The sequence below is a fragment of the Mus musculus genome, chromosome 9 (genome assembly GCF_000001635.26).
Source record: "Mus musculus strain C57BL/6J chromosome 9, GRCm38.p6 C57BL/6J".
Classification (NCBI taxonomy): domain Eukaryota; kingdom Metazoa; phylum Chordata; class Mammalia; order Rodentia; family Muridae; genus Mus; species Mus musculus.
The window spans coordinates 58,948,309-58,960,961 of NC_000075.6; the positions used below are offsets into that span (position 1 = coordinate 58,948,309).

At 37.6% G+C, this 12,653-nt stretch overlaps 1 protein-coding gene across 10 annotated transcripts in view; it reads right to left on the reverse strand.

Moving 5' to 3' along the window:
- Positions 1 to 12,653, reverse strand: part of Neo1 (neogenin) — a 161,936-nt gene that overhangs the window by 73,630 nt on the left and 75,653 nt on the right. For all 10 annotated transcript variants that reach the window (NM_001042752.1, NM_008684.2, XM_030244107.1 and 7 more), the window contains exons 6-7: positions 9,590 to 9,744; positions 7,651 to 7,771 (exon numbers count right to left, since the gene is read on the reverse strand). In NM_001042752.1, the coding sequence (NP_001036217.1) occupies positions 7,651 to 7,771; positions 9,590 to 9,744 (276 nt within the window). The remainder of the gene's footprint in view (positions 1 to 7,650; positions 7,772 to 9,589; positions 9,745 to 12,653) is intronic.

Here is a 12,653-nt window from a genome sequence, read left to right on the forward strand (position 1 = left end):
GAGCATCTATCATTCAATAACCTCAGAACTATATGGAATTTTTGACAAGTATTTCAGTCAAAAATTTGAAAAAAACAATCACTCATAATACTCAATATGTATTCTTATCTACCATGGCCATGATATCCTAGAAGCCATTTAATGTGTTGGTAAAGTGTGAATTTCCTTTACTGTAAACAAGTTCACGTTACTTCCTTTCATCACCCCTTCCTCCCTTCTGCAACAAAAAAATACTGCTAATTATTAGACCCGTTGACAGGATGTGCATTTAAAAAGTGTATTTCTAAGTTTATTACATTTCAGTTTTACAAGAAAAATTAAAGGCAATTTCTAAATGTAAATAAGCAGGAAGAAAAGACAATGAAGAAGTTAAGGATATTTTCCCTCAGGCTTTGCTGCTTTTAATATATCTGCATCCGTCCGTCCATCCACCCATCTATCTATCTAACTGAGATAGACTCTCCCTGTGAAGTCTCAGACTGGCTTGGAACTCAAAATCTTCCTATCTCTGACTTCTAAGTGCTAGGGTTACAGAACTCTAGCCCCAACACCATCCAACTAAGTTGTACTATTTTTACTGACAATTTAAAAAAAATCATTCAACAGACAATTATTAAAGACAAGTATTAATTTGAAATGTCGTAATTCAGAAGTAATTCCATTTTATGTTCAATTAAATATTTTAAGAGTCTCTAAAACTAAGAGATGCTGTTGCCAGACATGTTGGTGTGCAATGGAACCCAGCACTTAGAAGGTGAGCTCACCACCAATCTGACATGCACAGGAAGAGATCTCAAAACAAAACAAACTGCCAATAGCAACGTCAAAACAAGTAACAACAAAGAAAGTACTGCCCGTACTGAAAATGCATAGTGTTAGATATTAATATCTTAAATATTTTACTGTTTTCTTATAATTATGACAATTTGCTTATTCAATTGTGTGTATATGTACATGTGTAGTGTGGACAGGCACAAGATACATATGAGCATCAGAGGACAACTTGAGGGAGTTAAGTTTTTCTCCTTCCATCATATGGATTCTGGGAACTGAACTCAGTTATCAGGCTTAGTGGCAGATACCTTTGCCCACTTAGTGGTCATGCCAGCTCTGTCTTACATTTTAAATGTTTTGATTAAGAAAATGTTGAAACAATGCTTCTCAAATTTGACCTATTAATTCAGTAAGGAATTGTATTTTCTGATGATGACATAAAATGTCTAATATTTTAGTTATAATTATAAAATTTCACTTATTGTTCCAGAAGGCCAACAGCTGGTATATACAGTCACACATTTCATGTGGGAAGCAGAAAATTTCTCACATAAAAATAAGACTATGAGAAGAGTTTTTGCTATCCTCGGTTTTTTGTTATTCCAGATGAATTTGCAAATTGCTCCTTCTAATTCGTTGAAGAATTGAGTTGGAATTTTAATGGGGATTGCATTGAATCTGTAGATTGCTTTTGGCAAGATAGCCATTTTTACAATGTTGGTCCTGCCAATCCATGAGCATGGGAGATCTTTCCATCTTCTGAGATCTTCTTTAATTTCTTTCTTCAGGGACTTGAAGTTTTTATCATACAGATCTTTCACTTCCTTCGTTAGAGTCACGCCGAGATATTTTATATTATTTGTGGCTATTGAGAAGGGTGTTGTTTCCCTAATTTCTTTCTCAGCCTGTTTATTCTTTGTGTAGAGAAAGGCCATTGACTTGTTTGAGTTAATTTTATATCCAGCTACTTCACCGAAGCTGTTTATCAGGTTTAGGAGTTCTCTGTTGGAATTTTTAGGGTCACTTATATATACTATCATATCATCTGCAAAAAGTGATATTTTGACTTCCTCTTTTCCAATTTGTATCCCCTTGATCTCCTTTTGTTGTCGAATTGCTCTGGAGGATCCAGCAATACCTCTCCTGGGGCATATATCCAGAAGAAGCCCCAACTGGTAAGAAGGACACATGCTCCACTATGTTCATAGCAGCCTTATTTATAATAGCCAGAAACTGGAAAGAACCCAGATGCCCCTCAACAGAGGAATGGATACAGAAAATGTGGTACATCTACACAATGGAGTACTACTCAGCTATTAAAAAGAATGAATTTATGAAATTCCTAGCCAAATGGATGGACCTGGAGAGCATCATCCTGAGTGAGGTAACACAATCACAAAGGAACTCACACAATATGTACTCACTGATAAGTGGATACTAGCCCAAAACCTAGGATACCCACGATATAAGATACAATTTCCTAAACACATGAAACTCAAGAAAAATGAAGACTGAAGTGTGGACACTATGCCCCTCCTTAGAAGTGGGAACAAAACACCCATGGAAGGAGTTACAGAAACAAAGTTTGGAGCTGAGATGAAAGGATGGACCATGTAGAGACTGCCATATCCAGGGATCCACCCCATAATCAGCATCCAAACGCTGACACCATTGCATATACTAGCAAGATTTTATCGAAAGGACCCAGATGTAGCTGTCTCTTGTGAGACTATGCCGGGGCCTAGCAAACACAGAAGTGGATGCTCACAGTCAGCTAATGGATGGATCACAGGGCTCCCAATGGAGGAGCTAGAGAAAGTACCCAAGGAGCTAAAGGGATCTTCAACCCTATAGGTGGAACAACATTATGAACTAACCAGTACCCCTGAGCTCTTGACTCTAGCTGCATATGTATCAAAAGATGGCCTAGTCGGCCATCACTGGAAAGAGAGGCCCATTGGACACGCAGACTTTGTGTGCCCCGGTACAGGGGAACACCAGGGCCAAAGGGGGGGAGTGGGTGGGTAGGGGAGTGGGGGTGGGTGGGTAAGGGGGACTTTTGGTATAGCATTGGAAATGTAAATGAGCTAAATACCTAATAAAAAATGGAAAAAAAAAAAAAAAAAAAAAAAATAAGACTATGTTAGAGATGCTCAAATACCTTCAATATTTTGAAGCCAAGGATATAAACATAAAGATCACCTCGCAGGCTGCCCACACTATGCTGCTCCCCCTATCCAGAAGGATGCTCTAGACACTGTCTGCAGCCCCCACTTCTCCTTCATGGCTCACAGCGCACTTCCCCTGGATCTGCTGCTCCTATCCTGTGCTTTCATCGGTTTACTTCTCTTCTGTTTTCTCCGTTCCTCTACTCCAATTTTCCCTTTAAAAAGTCGTATGTGAAGTAGATTTTCACCAACGAGAAATAACTTAGTATCACAAACTATTAATGTCTGTGATGTAATCCAGTAGTTGGCAAAACATTTTGTATAAAAGGCAAGAAAATATTTTAGGTTTTACCGGCCATTTAGTCTCTCTCTAAACTATTGACTTTTGTCATTACAGTATGAAATAGCCACAGATAAGATACAGATAATCTGTGACCAAACGTGTATGTTCATGTTCCAATGAAAAATACAAGAAGTGGGATGGATCCAGCCTGAGGTACACTCTGTCAACTTTGATCTAGTCCATTCTTAAACATTTCCTTGTAAAGTATTAGTGAGTCTGTTAAAAACAAAGAAGCAAAGCTTCCACATAAACAAGGATACAGGGGGAGAGGTTTTGGGAATTGTTATATAGTCACAGTATATCCTGGGAGTCAAAATTCTAATGAGTGCAAAGGTAAAGAAAGGCTCAAAGTAGGCTTGTTTTCATCCTTCCACTTCATGCTGTTTAAGCCTCCCTCTACATCCTGTCAAATCAAAGGATATCAGTGGGGCCTGCTAGAATCTTCTCTGCTTCATGCAACATCACTCTAAAAGGGACTAGCTGTGAATGCTGACCTTCCACTGATGTTGTTATTAGCAGAAGGTCATCAGTATGATGTGTCTGGTGGCTTTTCTACCTTTCAATAATGATTGAAAAGCTGAGTTTAGTACTTAAAAAAAAAACCTGACAGATTATGCAAAAGTTCATACAGCAATCTGAAAACAGTATCATTTATCAAAGCACTTAATTAATGTAAACATTTGGGGAAAGAGAATGCCTAAGTGCATTTTAAATTCAGATTTCATCTATTTGGTTTTACATCTCTTCTACTTGAAATTCTTTCCTAAGACTTTTCTCATGTCATTAAAAAGTGTTCAAGTAACTTTTCTACCATAAAGTTGTTCTACAATTATTTTTTTATTCTACTGGCCAATATTAAGTCACTTCTTAGTCTTTCCCTCTATCCCTATTTCTCTACCTTTTTAAATCACTAGTGCTAATATTTACAGTCTTTTTCTAAATTTCTGACTTTTAAGGAAGCACTCCTAAAAAATTAATGGGTTAAATTAGTAATTTTAAAGATGTAACTACCAATATGCTTTTATCAAACAATGTAATGATTTACAATTTCTTTAAGAGTGAGGGAAAGCTACAAATCCATTTACATTCTATCCAATCATCATAAAGTAAATTTGTTAAAAGCAGAAAAACCATTCATTAAATTTTATTACTGTATCTTTTCCTACTATAATTTTTCTCAGTTTCTGTTCTGAAAAGGTCTTCATATCACCTTCATTTTGGAGGAATAATTTTATTGGGTATAAATTTGGGCTGCTTTTCCCCAAAGGTCCTTAAATTTTGGCTTTCCTACATAAATATCTATCTTAAAAATCAAAACACTAAGAGGCTGGAAAGATGGCTCAGCAGCAGAAAGCATTTACAGCTCTTGCAGAGGACCTGAGTTTGGTTCCCAGCGCCCACGTTGGGTGGCTCACAATTACTCCCAAGTCTAGCTCAAAAGATCCAATGCCTCTGGATACTCGTATGTGCATATCCACATAGAGATACATACACATAACCTAATGATAAAAAAATTAATTTTTAGACAATTAAAACATTAAAAGCCACGTATGGTTGCAAATGTTTCTTACAGTTCTAATCTTGAGATAGAAAAGGACCACCTTAAGCCAAGGAATTGGATACCTGGGCAATATGGTGAGGCACACAGCACCTTCCCCCATCCCAAAAATAAGTAAACAGGGCTGAAGATATACAGCTCAGGGGTTAAGGACTTGCTCTTGCAAGTCCCCACACCCACACCAAGCATCTCACAATCACCTAAGTCCAATTCCAAGGAATTTGAAGCCTAGTCTCCAAGGGCAAATGGTACACACACTGACAAGCTTGCACACACACATACAAGTAAATTATTTTTAAGTACATAAAAAATAAAATGTAAAAATAGGACACAAATTTAATAAAGATGGGACTTATATTCTTCTAATACCCTATGACTTGCCAATGTATTGTCAGTATGATCATAAAAAAAATTCCCAAAGCCCTTAAATATTCTCAAAATCAGAGAAAAACATATACTAGTAGTAAAATGATTATACCACCAAACACATTCAGATAAAAGCTCCATTAGGATGCTCCTAACACAGACATCCATTTACACTGGTAATAGTTACAGAAGTAATCACAAACACACACTGAAGCCCCAGTGCTTAGGTGGACGTGAATTCACTAAATATCTGTAAAGTTTACTAAGAAAATCATTGCATTGTACAACAAACAAACAAAGCTGTCTGCTTCACTCACTCAGCTAGTACGCACTTCAGTAAATTGCATTTTACGAGCGTGAAGGTTGCTAAGGTGAGAGAAGGCATAATCACAGTAGAGCGCAGGATGAGAGCTGTCCAGATACTTCACCTTTTACGACACTATCTTTATTTCATTTTTTCCCAAGTATATTTTTAAAAAATAGCATCTATAAATCCTATATGCTGTTTTAGTAAAATGACAGTATAGGTGCCAGCTTTGCCATACAGTTTCTCTGGTCAGGCTATAGTTCTCCGAGAAGGCCCTGGAACTACACTATATCTTACTGTATCTGACTCAGAAATGGATATCCAAAATGCCACCTTTGTCATGCCTTCACAAGAAATGCTCAAAATAAAATGAAAAGAGGAAAAAAAAAAAAGGGAGAGAGCTTTAGTTGCTAAGTGATAACCCTTACCATATACTGTTATACAACAGTAATTTAGTATGAAAATATAATCATAAAAAAGTTCAGTGTAACACTACTCATAATAGCAATAAACAAAAAAATGACAAAAAGGACAACTTAAGTGTAATCAGAGAATAACTTAAAAGTATGTGTGTGTGTGTGTGTGCGTATATATATATGTATTCTATTCAACAACGAACACTGTTGTAAACTGCTAGCATGGAAAGGTGTACATGGGATATGTTGCAAGAAAACATGCTAGGAGACAGTACACATATCTGTGTGCGCCTATGCAGCATTCCTAGAATTTAGAGTATGTCATCCAATTAACTTCCCAGTTCCACATTCAGGTTTTACTTCCTGCTCAACTAAAATGAAGCCAGGCGCTTTTAGTATAGTTTTTCCTTTTCTCAGCTGGCACAAATGTTACACACATCAGCACAAACACTGGAGATACCAATTATGTAAGGAGAGGACTTCCTTCTTAGCTCTCATGTGCAGATTCTGAGAGCCAGTCGCTTTCCCCAACACAGGACCTCTTGGGTGCTTTTGCAGAAAATGCCTCTGGTGAGATACCAACTTATGATCAACTCTCCTCAGACCCTAAAAAGTAAATCTGAAGTTTCAACAACAAAGCACTGTATCAACTTCTCTGTCATCTAGAAAACCAGAGCCACATTCTCTCCAGCAGTGTCCAGACTTCAGCTTATGTGAAGGTCTTTCTCTGCAGACACCATCTTTACCCAGAGGCTACTGTTGCTTGTTATATAAGCCAATGCTATTTACAATAGGTGTTTTCTTACTAGCTAAATAACTGTTACTCTCTAGAAATAATAACTGTACAATATTAAGCTTCCTTTTCTCAGATTACAGTGGCTTCCCTGACTTAACTCTTAATTTTCTTTTCTTCAATGTTGATTGAATTTATTTTACTAACAGGTATTTTTATAATAAGAAAAGGTACACTAATTTTAGTTTGGAAAAACAACTAGTGCAAAGTAAACATTAAGAAGTCTTTCTTATGACACAGAAACAAATTTGTGAGATTGACACAAATGGGTTCTGATAAACACTTGTATAGCATTTTTTCAGTTTTTCTCTTAATATCAACTTCTTTTTAACGTTATCTGAAAATGTATCTCTAGGTAATTTTATTTTTTTCCTTTTCTTTGGACTTTTTAAAAGTTACTTTTATTTTTATTGTTTTTATGTTGATTGGTGTCCTGTCTGTGTGTATTTCTATGTGAGAGTGCCAGAAGCCCTGGAACTAGAGTTACAGACAGATGTGAGCTGCCATGTGGATGCTGGGAATTGAACCCAGGTCCTCTGGAAGAGCAATCAGTGGTCTTAACCACTGAGCCATCTCTCCAGCACCCTTCTTTAGACTTTTGAAATAGGTATGAATGTTTTGTCTGAATGGATATATGTACAACACATGTGATACCAAAGGAGATCAGAGGAGGGCATCAGATCTCCTGGAACTGGAGTTACAGACAGTTGTGAGCTGTCATGTGGTCCCCTGAAAGAGAAAGTGCTCTTAACTGCTAAGTCCCGCTAAGTAACTGTAAGTGACAGGAATGATTTAGACTGCTGCTCTTTCGCTTGTAGTTGTGTCACAGGCTCGTTTTACCAAGCAAGCTAGCAATCCCAAGGCACCCTGGAGTAATGGTGCTTCCAGTGCAAGCTCCTTCAGCTCACTGCTGCTCCCCTCTTACCATGCTCAAGGATTATCAGCTGGGCTCCAGCTTGTGCATTTCCAACATCATTCTCAGCAATGCATTGATAGAACCCTTCATCTGATTTCACCAGACCCAAAACTTGAAGATTATGTTCCTTCTAAGGAAGAAAAACATATAAAATGTTATGTCTTAATTAATAAACATGACTTTAAAACCTCAAGGATATGTTCTCAAAGAGAAGGAAGAAATACTGTTATTAGCATAAATGTTGCTTTAAAATTTAAAAAACAACATATAAACAATGATAAAATAAAAATGCTAATTTAATCACAACAGATTGGTTTTAATGTTAAGTACTTAGAACTACTTTTTGTTAACATGAGATTATGCATTTTAGAAACACTCCCACAAAAATGAATTACTTGCATGACAAATTTTCAAAATGAAACTGTCTTTAAAACACTATAATTACTTCTGAGCTTTTTAATAAGTTTTGAGTAAAGATCTTAAGGTATGCCATTCATACTTATTACTAAAACCTAAATAATCCTGTTTGTTTGATATTAAAAAATGATAATATTAGTAGGCAATAATATCTACTATATACCTAACATATATAGAATTAAAATGCAATTTTGACAAGGAATTCTTATACATTTAACACTTTTTCTTTCTTTTTTTTCTTAAGATTTATTTATTTTATGTATATGAGTACACTGTCACTGTCTTCAGACACACCAGAAGAGTACATTACAGATGGTTGTGAGCCACCATGTGGTTGCTGGGAATTGAACTCAGAACCTCTGGAAGAGCAGTCAGTGCTCTTAAATGCTAAGCCATCTCTCCAGCCCCACATTTTCTTTCTTGCACTGGGATCTGGGAGAGTCGCTGGTTAGGTTAGGCTAGCTGGCAGTGAGCCTCTGGGATCCACCTGTCTCCATCTCCATAGTGTGGCTCTTCAACTCAAGGCCTTACCTGGGTTTCTCCTGGAGACTGACCTTAGGCCTTCATGCTTACGTGGAAAGTACTTTACAGACTGAGATATCAATATAGCTTGACATTTAACACGATCTGCACTTGCCGTTTTGTTACCATCTCACTGATAACCTAGCCTGCCTGGCCTCAAGCCCCTACATTATCCCCCTGCCTTCATTTCCTGAGGGCTGGGATTACAGGCTAATATCACCATGGCTTGCCTGTATCTACTTTGAAAGTTCCTTCAACTAATACATGCAAATTATATGAAGGGCACTATGTGATGACGTACTCACTTTCTAAAAGGATTTTTGTTGTTAGTAATGTTAGCATAAGGTCATTCTTATTTTGAAGTATGATAATGTTTTTATAAGTTTATAAAGTTTAGTAGGGTTTGTCATATCTTAGAAGCTTTTCAAAATGACTATCTTTCCATTCTCCAAGCCAGAGCTGGATATGGTGACACATGCCTTTAACCCCCGTACTCAAGAGGCAAAGGCAGGTGGATTTCTGTAAGTTCTAGAGCAGCCATGCTTACATAGTGAGTTCCAGGACAGCCAGAGCTACACAGTGAGACCCCGGGAGCAGGGAGGAAAAAGGGAGAAAGGAACAGAAGGAAGAAAAGGGAGGAGACAGGGAGAGAGAGGACGAGAGAGATCTGCTCCTTGAATATAGCTGTGAAGACAATGAGAATACACCTGCATGCACACACTGCATTCCTTGTGCAATGCTGACAGCTACATTCTCACTACCAGATTGCTGGTGGGTTCTAAGCCTAGACCAGCCACTGATTTGCTATGTAATCTCATGTTACATATAAGCTACCAAAATACTTCTGAGCAAAGCTTTCTCTACAGGTTAAAAGTAAATTACATTCTATATTTTTTTCTTCATTTACAGTAATTTAAACTGGTATGTCTATTATATCTTTTGATTATTACATTTAAAAACACTTGAAGGTTTCAAAAATAAAATGTATTTCTTTGAAAAAAATACTTACTACAATTTTAAAGTAATCACTGGGGATAACCACATCCCCATTCTTGACCCACTTCACAGTTGGAGTTGGCTTCCCAGTGACTTCACATTCAAATACAATGTCCATGGATTCGTGAGCATATATGTTAGCAGGTTGTTTCAGGAATCCAGGTGGCACTTTAAAATATAAAGAAAAGATACCAATGAAAATGAAAATAGGAAGCTATTCACATATCAACAAACTTTTAGATCGTAGAATTCAGTTATTTGCATATTTTTATAAAATCATATAACTATATATTTTAAATTTTAGCACAGTAGTTTTAAAAATTAACTGCCTGATGGAATATCATTCAGCTGTAAAGAAAAGTATTTTTTTAAATTCACAGGCAAATTGACAGCCCTACATCTGCCATGAGATTAAGTTCAAGAAAACTAAAGCCTGACAACAGAATAAAGTTAGGAAAAGTGACCATCCTCCCAAATATGCAAACTTTAACCTAAATTTAATTTTTTTTCCTGAGGTGTTCACCTCTCCTTCTAACTCTTGTGTTTATAACCAAAGCACACACTCACTCATCTCTTCTTCTGAATGAAGTGTTTTGTGTATATTCATATACATATACATATTACTGAACCTATTTAGTGTTGCTTATATGCATGTGTGCAGGGCTGACCACTTGGGATTGGATAGACTATCAAGACGCTTGTCCTTGAAGAAAACTAATTCCCCACCTCTCAGCAGCCACTGATGCCTGTGGCTTTTCAGTAAGTGGCCTTGTGGATCAAGTATAGGGGGAGAAGGGTGGGAGAGGGCTAGAAGTGACAGTGGAAATCAGTGAGGGGCATCACTGGGACTAGCTGGAGACCTGGGACAGGGGGAGCCAAGGGGAATTTATGGAGCCAGGTAGGATTTCCAGTGGAAGGAAGATGACATCAACCCACCCACAAAACCTTCAACCCAAAATTTGTCCTGCTTACAAGATGTTCAGGGATAAAGATGGAGCGGAGACTGAAGGAATGACCAACCAATAGCTGGCTCAATTTGAGACCCATCTTATGTGAGAGAGCCAACACCTGACACTATTAATGATACTCAGCTATGCTTACAGACAGAACCTAGCATAAAATCTCCTGACAAGCTTCATTCAGCAGCGGATGAAGGCAGATTGCAGAGACCCACAGATAAACATCAGGAAGAGCTAGAGGGGGTCTTATGGAAGAATGGAGAATAGAATAGACTGAGCCAGAGGGGTCAAGGACACCACAAGAAGACCAACAGAATCAACTAACCTGGGCCCATGGGAGCTCACAGAGATTGAACCACAAACCAAAGAGCATGCAGGGACTGGACCTAGACCCCTTACACATTTGTAGCAGATGTGCAGTTTGGTCCTCATATGGGTCCCCTAACAATTATAGCAGGAGCTATCTCTGACTCTGTTGCCTGGCACTGGAGCTCTTTCCCTTACCTAGACTGCCTGGTTGGGCCTCAATGGGAGAGGATGTGCCCTGCTGAGACTAGATGTCTCAGAGTAGGGTGGTACCCAAGATGGGCTTCCTCTTCTCCTTAGATGGGGAAGTGGGGGGAGAGCCTTGTAGAGGTGGTACTGGGGGGGGGGACTGTGATAAAGATGTAAACTGAACAAAAATAAATTATGGAAAAAGACGTGGCCCTGTGAAAATTTTACCATCCACATTCTCTTGTCGACTAGTAGTATCACTATAGATCTTATTTAGTGTGTGTCTAGATATAACAAGGATGCAGCACCCATAAAATCTTAAAAAAAATCTTTTGTGATTAATCTATATAGGCACTTGGCCATTTTTCAATAATTGTGTTTACAATTTTCTTATCTCTTGGAGTATACACTTTCTTCCCTGTCTATATCATGGCTTCTGTAAGATATAATGATAATTCTCCCCAAAAGTTCCTCTAGTTTACTCCAAATGTGGCTTTCTATATACCACCTCTAGCCCACAGCACCCCAATAGGCAGGATCTAGAACACAGCTCAACAGATTTCCTATCAACAGATTTTTTTGTTTGTTTGTTTAGTATCAGACAGGTATATTTTTGCAAGACAGTATCTATAGCATCCTTGCAGGCAATTTCAATTGGGCTAGCTTTGGCTAACAGCTCTGCCTTTGGGAAGCTGCTATGTTTTCTCCTAACAAAGAGGTCTTGGGTAGGGGAAATCTCTTATAAGTTTGAGATCCTTTTAAAAGCATTAGAGTGAGTCCTAGCTTTAAGATGCATTTGGTTTGTTTCATCTCACTGAGGTTACAGTTCTATGATTTGAAACTATCTTTTCTTTATCAATAGAGGAAGCCTGGGCTTGTTGGATGCACAATGGTCCTTCCTGTCATGACTTTACTTACTGGTGGTCTTTCAGTATTTTCTGATCATTACAAAACCAGCAATTATGTATCTTGATTTTCTATTAAAGTTACCAACTAAATTCAGGTCAACAAGTCTTAAATGAATCTTTTTAACTCTAACATTTGTTCTTTCTACTAAAAATTTCTGCTACCAATTAACACTAACATAATTATGCATCTGTCTTATATTTTATAGCTCCTCACTCTCAGAATAACATTTTTACCAACAATATTTGCAGCTACTTGTCTTTAGAATACACTCCATTAGGACTACACAGTCCAACTACCATTTCATATGATCTGAATAACTTTCGGCCTAAGCTGTACCTGTGTGGCTTTACTCTGTCGTCTCGATATGTACTGATATGTACTTTGAATCATTTGTATATTTTCCACTCTCAGAAGTCATGTGGCAAAAACTGAAATCTACACAAACAATATGCACCCAATTAAGTTGGGCTTCTATCCTGTCTACATAGTCCCCTCCGTAAGTAACAATCTTAAAAAAAGTTATGGTTTATCCTTCCATTTTCCTTAGATATAAAAGCAACTTGCCTCACCTCTCCTCCTCAATAAATACTAATTTTTCTCTACTTTCCAAGCGTGTACTCATAACTTAGATGGTACCATTTCTAAGGAACTGACATATTCCTTGAGCTCATATCTAGTATTTGGGAACCCTCCCCTAGAGTAGAGTAAGTAATT